The sequence below is a fragment of the Rhineura floridana genome, chromosome 4, assembly GCF_030035675.1.
Source record: "Rhineura floridana isolate rRhiFlo1 chromosome 4, rRhiFlo1.hap2, whole genome shotgun sequence".
Lineage (NCBI taxonomy): Eukaryota > Metazoa > Chordata > Lepidosauria > Squamata > Rhineuridae > Rhineura > Rhineura floridana.
In genome coordinates, this window is record NC_084483.1 from 210,497,408 (window position 1) to 210,505,375 (window position 7,968).

The window sequence follows — 7,968 nt, forward strand, 5'->3', positions numbered from 1 at the left end:
GAGGTACCCAGGCCTGCGGCAAAGGTGGTGAGGGAGGAAGGCTTTGCAGTCTCGGTGCCAGCAATAAACCAGGCTACCATGTTGTCCCCCGCAGATCTTGCCTTTTGGCCGGATCTTTGGCAGAAAGGTCCTCGGGCGTGTTTGGTACCTGTGGACTGAGCCGGAGGTGCTGGCTTCAGCTCTGGCAAGATGGAACCTCCATCGGAGCAGTGGGGGTTGCTGGGCAAGGCTGTCCCCCTCCCTCTGGAAAAGCACAGCGTCTCAGGCAATAATCTGCAACAAAGGAGGGCTTGTTTTGCCAGCAGCGAGTGGAGCCTTGTGTGTGTTGCGCTGAGATCTTTGCTGCGCAGGGAAATGACAGATGAAACAAACTGCAGGCTCCCAGTTTGATAAGATGCAGGCAAAGGGACGCTGGAAAGTGTCTGGAATGCTCTCGTTTGAGTAAATCAAGGGAAGCAGGCCGCCCGGAGTCAGAAGGTGCCTTGTTGGAGCCCAGCTTCCATGCCCCTGCAGGCAGTGCAGCTGTGCAGCCTGGTGGTGTTCCCTGCCAGACCTGCCCCGTCTGTGGCCATGTGGGGAGACGCTGGGCTCCAGTGGGGATCGACACACTCTTTCAGAAATAGGCTGACAGAGTAACTGAGCCCACTGCCAGGGTGTCAGGGAGACTTGCCTATTTAATGTAGACATTTAATCTTTTACAATTGTGTTCTGTTGATTTTGACCGCCCTGAGCGCTCAGGAGGGAGGAGAGTTATGGATGCATCTCCTGCAAGAGTTGCCCATCCGTTCTCTGATCCTCCAGAGTTCAGCTTCCAGCTTTCCTACTGGAAGATGACTGGCTTTTGAGCGCCACCGCCTCCCCCCCCCCGCCCCCGAGCAAGGACTGTGGACAAGGCGTGTGCCGCGCCGCTCTGCGGAAGGCGCGGCATCCTGTCTCACTGGCCAGGGCAGCAGTTTCTTGTACTTCCTGCCCTTGCAGCCCCGCCTGTGGGCACCTCCTGGAGCTTTTCCATCTGACACCCCCTCATCCACCCCTCACTGCTGATTTATTTTTGTTTGTTTCTGTTTGGAAGGGGAGGAAGGAGGTGAAGAGGAGGAAGACAAGATCCAGAACGGAAAGGACCGAGGTGAGCACACTGTGGCCACCCTCTCTGCCAAGCGTTTGGCAAGGTTGTGGAGCTGAGGCCGGGGGGGCCGGCTGCAACAGCTGGGCCACTGATGGCTCATTCCAGGCGGGGCTGTCTTTGGAGATGGAAAGGCAGAATGCAGAAACTCAACTCTTCCTACGTTGCAGGGCAGGGCGAAGGTCAAGAACCCCCAGGATTTGCTTTCTTTCCAGTGAGCCGCCACTCCTACAATCTCTAGTGTGTAGCTGCCAGGCACAATCCCAGTTTGCTGGCCTGTAAGAGCCAGTGTGGTGTAGTGGTTAAGGTGCTGGACTACGACCGGGGAGACCAGGGTTCAAATCCCCAACTAGCCATGCAGCTCACTGGGTGACCTTGGGCCAGTCGCTGCCTCTCAGCCTCAGAGGGAGGCAATGGTAAACCCCCTCTGAATACCGCTTACCATGAAAACCCTCTTTATAGGGTCGGCATAAGTAGGGATGAACTTGAAGGCAGTCCATTTCCATTTTTTTCCAACTCAGTGTGTTAGTACAAAGCCCTGAGTGGTCATTGGGATCAGTGGGTGGGGCTCTGCTTTGTGGTAGGTGGGAGGATATCCCCAGTAATATTGTGGTGCAGGGACTTTTTTGTATTTGCACCATAGTTGTGAGATGTATTAACGAAATGCATCTCGGCTTCCAAATGCTCTCCTTTCGAGGGTGGCGAAAACGTCTTCCTCCCACCAGGCCTTTGGTCACCCTTCATGAATAGAGTGGCCGTGCAACACACAGCGGATTATTAGCTGCTTGTTTTGGTTGTCATTGGATATTTAATTTGTCTTCATGGCGTTATTTTCAAACACCAGCCATAAGCCACAAGCCACCTCAAGGGCTGGCTTCAAAAGCACGGTATTAAGCTTTCAAAATAAGTGAATGACACCATGCCTGGGTGGGGTGTGGCAGCGGCGGCTGCTGCTGACTTGCATATTGCTGCCCTTCCCGCACTTCTTGTTTTTGTCTTTCCCTTGCAGGTTAAATGGAAGACTCCACATGGGCCAGCAATTCAGGTAAGCATATGGCCTTTCCTGTTCCAGGTGGGGGGAGTGGCTCCCCTTGCATTTACAGTTGAGTCAAAGGCAAACTACTGGGCTGCCTGCTATGCTGGCCTGCAGGCAGGCAACCAGAGTCCCGTGCCATGCCGTTAGGGACCTTTTTCCCCTGCAAGGTTTTGGGTTCCTCAGAAGCTTCTTTATGCTACGAGCACAGCTGTTGTGGTCTGGGCCTATCCTGGCAGCTCTAGCTTAGGAGCCTCTCCCAGTGCACTTGACCCCGGCAGCACAGGGAGCCAAGCACAGACCCTTCATGGCCGCTCAGTCCCTGCCATAGCTGTGCAGGGCTGTCCAGCCTGTGGATGGTGAATTCAAGTTTTGATGCTGGGAGACCTTTCTGTATTGCTGGCGTTTAGCAGAATGAGAGTCACCTTCCTTCAGAAGCTTTGTTTTGGACTCCTGTTTGTGTCTCATAGCCATTAAAGGTCCCAGAGTCCATTGGATCCAGTGGATCACCAACCCCAAATCCCTTTGTAGGCCTTTTTCACCTGGAGCCGCTGACTGTGACTCTGCAGCTCTGCAGGAGGGTTGAGGTGCATGGAGCTCTTGAGAGGCGTGCTTCAGCAGTCGTGGGTCTCCACCAAGGAACCTCAGTGAGCACAGTGACATGAGCAGGCAAACCCAAGAGCCTTCTCTCTGCCTCCAAGCAGACGGTCTGTCCGCCAGCCCCTCCAATTCTCAGAGCGCTTTCTGGACTGCTACCCTGCAAGCAGCGGAAGGTGGCTGTGTAGGTTTCACCTGCAGGATTGCTGGGCGGCAGGAGGAGGGGCCCTCTGCTGCCAGCTGCTGTTTGTCTTGCCACAGGTGAAGAGGTGTGAGCTTCTCCTCGAAATACGTCTCCACATCTTTCAGACGAGGCATGTTCCAGCTGACACATCCCACCATTTTGTGAAGCCGTGAAGATTGCAACGAGCAGGGAGGCCTCCTCCTCCTCCTCCTCTTGCTGATAGACAGACAGAGCAGCCCTCTGGGGGTGGGGGGAGGGCAGGGGCATCTCCTTCAGTTTGCATGTCCTGTTTCCATCTGCATCCAGTGCTAATTGGGCAGCACCTCATCTCAGTTTCAGCAAGGAAACCTTTTAAAGAGCAACTGCCCTTCTGCAAAGCCCATCCAGTTCCCCCCCCCCCGCAGCAGAGTTATCCTCACCTCATGGTGCATAGGCCATTCTGCTTGCAATCTTCGCTTCCTCCTGCGCACACTGACAAGTAGACTTCTACACGACCGAGTTTCCTCAGGCACAGTGCAGAGGGCACGCTAGGCACAGATTCTGTTGCAGTCGGCCCCTCTTACTTTCCCAAGACATCCCTTGCGTCTGTGAATGTCAGCATGCCTGGGCCACTTACAGGTGCATGTCACACAGGTCAGGGGAGGAGCCGGGCATGGCAGGCGTAGGGGACCATGCAAGAAGGCAAGCAGACAGGACACAGCCCAGCAGGATGCTCCCATGTGCAAGCCCCATTGGAATGAATGCTGTTGCGTAGCTCCCCCTTGTTTCAGTGCAGCTTGTGCAGGGAACTTTCTGGCACATTGTGCCCCATGGTTCAGTGTTGGGATGCCAGGAGGAGAGCAGTGGGAGAAAAGGCCAGCGTCTGGAGGCTGCCCTGTGGGGAATCCTGGGAAGATGGGGCAGCGGCAGCAGCAGCAACAACATGGCTGGCTTCATTGTGGCCTTGCAGGTTCTCGCCAGAAGCGAGCTGGTCTTGGAACAAGAACGACCCTGGCCTGCTGGGGTACCCGGCACCCAAGGCCAGTCTCAACTGGGAAGCCGATTGCCTTTGTTAGTGGCCAGGAGAAGCCACGCAAGTAATTCCCTTTGTCTTCATGGGGATTTGGAAAGAGGCAATGAATGAATGGGCCGGTAGTGTAGCGGCAAATTCAGAAGAGCAGGGTCCCTTCATGATGGTTACAGCCACCCACACCCCATTTTTGCTGCTGCGTTGAGAAGGAGGTTCTTGTTCATGCCTACTTCCACAACAACAGACTTCCCTAGGAGCCAATAAACACAAAACAGGGACTGTTCGTCACTGAAATAAATTCTTCTCTGTGGCTGCCTCGCCTCCTTTCACTCTGATTAGCTCCAGACAGGAGGAAAGGACAAGGAAGCATGTTAGAAGACTCTTCTCAGTGACTAAAACACTCCCATGCTGATTGGCTTGTACGATGCTGGAGACCCTGGGACCCTGCTCCCAAAAAAGTAAGGATCTAAGATGCCCCCCCCAGAGACCCTGGATGACTACACCTCTGGAATGGGCCAATGACATTAATTGATAGGGGGCAGTGAGTGAAGGCAAAGGCATAATCCCTGGAGGCAGGTCCGTGTGGTGTGAGCTGGCCAGCTGTATTGGCTCTGTGGGGAGGATGCTCCTGCGACGAGAGAAGACCAACTGCCGTGTCGGCTGGAGATTTAGTCCAATCTAAATATTGTGAAGGGGTTGTCAACCAAGCAGGGGAGCGTGACGATAACCTGCTTGGAAGCCTTTGCTTGAGGCCTGCCTCTGGAGGCCAGAAGTGGGAAGAAATCTCTCCAGGCTGGCTCTTGGGAAGGGGAGGGATGTGAGCGCTGCCAGTGAGCAATCTGGGAGAAGCACAACAGCTCCGTTGAGCGCACGTGAGGGCCGAGGCTCAGGGCCAGAGCACCATCCGCCACTTCTCCCTGGGGAGGCTGCTTCTCCTTGCTCGGGCTAGCTTCAGAGCATTCGAAAAGGTTTCTAGAAACCCAAACCTGTTTCCAGGTGTCTCTGTGACTCTTGTGAACACAGCAAAATCTGCAGCCAGAAACAAGAGGATTCTGAGCCAGGGGTTTCACCCAGGTCATTCTGACGCGCGTTGCTAAGCACAGGAAATGCCTGGCTTGCTCAGGCGAACCATTGTTCCTCTTGTTCAGCAGCCTGCCCAGTCTTTGAATGATGAGGGGAAAGGTAGAAAAGAACACAAACTCTAGCAAAAGAAATGCAAGAAGACAATAAGGGATGCTAAAAAAGAATTTGAGGAGCACATTGCTGAGAACATAAAAACCAACAACAAAATCTGTAAATACATTCAAAGCAGGAGACCATCTAGGGAGGCGATTGGACCCTTGGATGAGAAGGGAGTCAAAGGTGTACTAAAGAACGATAAGGAGATTGCAGAGAAGCTAAATGAATTCTTTGCATCTGTCTTCACAGTGGAAGATATAGGGCAGATCCCTGAACCTGAACTAACATTTGCAGGAAGGGATTCTGAGGAACTGAGACAAATAGTGGTAACGAGAGAGGAAGTTCTAAGCTTAATGGACAATATAAAAACTGACAAATCACCGGGCCCGGATGGCATCCACCCGAGAGTTCTCAAAGAACTCAAATGTGAAATTGCTGATCTGCTAACTAAAATATGTAACTTGTCCCTTGGGTCCTCCTCCGTGCCTGAGGACTGGAAAGTGGCAAATGTAACGCCAATCTTCAAAAAGGGATCCAGAGGGGATCCCGGAAATTACAGGCCAGTTAGCTTAACTTCTGTCCCTGCAAAACTGGTAGAAAGTATAATTAAAGCTAGATTAAGCACATAGAAGAACAAGCCTTGCTGAAGCAGAGCCAGCATGGCTTCTGCAGGGGAAAGTCCTGTCTCAGTAACCTACTAGAATTCTTTGAGAGTGTCAACAGGCATATAGATAGAGGTGATCTAGTGGACATAGTATACTTAGACTTTCAAAAAGCGTTTGACAAGGTACTTCACCAAAGACTTCTGAGGAAGCTTAGCAGTCATGGAATAAGAGGAGAGGTCCTCTTGTGGATAAGGGATTGGTTAAGAAGCAGAAAGCAGAGAGTAGGAATAAACGGACAGTTCTCCCAATGGAGGGCTGTAGAAAGTGGAGTCCCTCAAGGATCGGTATTGGGACCTGTACTTTTCAACTTGTTCATTAATGACCTAGAATTAGGAGTGAGCAGTGAAGTGGCCAAGTTTGCTGACGACACTAAATTGTTCAGGGTTGTTAAAACAAAAAGGGATTGTGAAGAGCTTAAAAAAGACCTCTCCAAACTGAGTGAATGGGCGGAAAAATGGCAAATGCAATTCAATATAAACAAGTGTAAAATTATGCATATTGGAGCAAAAAATCTTCATTTCACATATAAGCTCATGGGGTCTGAACTGGCGGTGACCGACCAGGAGAGAGACCTCGGGGTTGTAGTGGACAGCACAATGAAAATGTCAACCCAGTGTGCGGCAGCTGTGAAAAAGGCAAATTCCATGCTAGCGATAATTAGGAAAGGTATTGAAAATAAAACAGCCGATATCATAATGCCGTTGTATAAATCTATGGTGCGGCTGCATTTGGAATACTGTGTACAGTTCTGGTCGCCTCATCTCAAAAAGGATATTATAGAGTTGGAAAAGGTTCAGAAGAGGGCAACCAGAATGATCAAGGGGATGGAACGACTCCCTTACGAGGAAAGGTTGCAGCATTTGGGGCTTTTTAGTTTAGAGAAAAGGCGGGTCAGAGGAGACATGATAGAAGTGTATAAAATTATGCATGGCATTGAGAAAGTGGATAGAGAAAAGTTCTTCTCCCTCTCTCATAATACTAGAACTCGTGGACATTCAAAGAAGCTGAATGTTGGAAGATTCAGGACAGACATACTCAGCGCATAGTTAAACTATGGAATTTGCTCCCACAAGATGCAGTAATGGCCACCAGCTTGGATGGCTTTAAAAGAAGATTAGACCAATTCATGGAGGATAGGGCTATCAATGGCTACTAGCCATGATGGCTGTGCTCTGCCAGCCTAGTCAGAGGCAATATGCTTCTGAAAACCAGTTGCCGGAAGCCTCAGGAGGGGAGAGCTTGCACTCGGGTCCTGCTTGCGGGCTTCCCCCAGGCACCTGGTTGGCCACTGTGAGAACAGGATGCTGGACTAGATGGGCCACTGGCCTGATCCAACAGGCTCTTCTTATGTTCTTAGAGGGACCATTAGTGAAATCACAGGCCCCATCTGTTGACTCCCCCCCTTTTAGCCAAATCATGGCCCTTCGGTAGCCTTCCAAAGCAGTTGCTAATGAGGGCTGTCACAAAAGGTAAAGGGGCGGCCCCTCTGCCCGCCTCCCCCATAATCCAAGCCCTGGGCCAGCCAGATGGGCCTGAAAAGGTGGCTGGACTCTTTCTGCCACGGGTGGTCCTTCCTGCCCCTCAGGGCCCCACTCCCAGATCTCCTGGCCAGCGGCCATTGATGGGGGATCCATCATGAATTGGTCAGATCCTTGTTAAAGCAGCTGGTGGTGTTACAACCATAAGGTGACTTTTTAATTTGGCAAACTGGCCAGTGTTGCATCTGCTGCCAGATGTTGGCATTTGCAAGACCAGCCCTCCTGGCCTAGACATCAACTTAAGGCAAGTCCTTCACATTATACTGGTTGGCTGCTGGGAGGTTGAGGTGCCAGGCTCTTCTGAGTTCCTTATACTAGCTGCGTGGGAGGAGGAGAGGAGACTAACTAGGGAGAAAAACTCTTGTCTCAGTCTTGCCTGCTTCAGAACATGTGCCAGTGGAGTTTCATTCTTGCTCCCTTGAAGTTCTTGCAGTCATTGTTTAAGCCCCTTTCCTGACTTTTCCCAGGCCCCAAAAGGAAGGCTTAAACTCCGCACCATCCACAGTAAACAAGCAAAAGAGATGTCAATTCTTTTCTCCTTTGTTTTTCCATAAAGCACCACCTCATCCTCCCAGGTGATTGGCAGATTTGCTTTCATTTCAGAAGCAGCTCCATCACCACACCCCACTCCTTTCCACAT

General features: G+C 51.5%; 1 protein-coding gene across 2 annotated transcripts in view; it reads left to right on the forward strand.

Annotated features, from left to right (window-relative positions):
• Positions 1-3,005, forward strand: part of DTNB (dystrobrevin beta) — a 139,330-nt gene extending 136,325 nt beyond the window's left edge. Inside the window, exons 20-22 of one of the 2 annotated variants that reach the window (XM_061625917.1) lie at positions 1,073-1,126; positions 2,133-2,168; positions 2,688-3,005. In XM_061625917.1, the coding sequence (XP_061481901.1) occupies positions 1,073-1,126; positions 2,133-2,137 (59 nt within the window). In that variant the 3' untranslated portion in view covers positions 2,138-2,168; positions 2,688-3,005. Of the gene's footprint in view, positions 1-1,072; positions 1,127-2,132; positions 2,169-2,626 lie in introns of both variants that reach the window. The other variant, XM_061625915.1, reaches the window with a different exon arrangement.
• Positions 3,006-7,968: the final 4,963 nt, after the last annotated feature.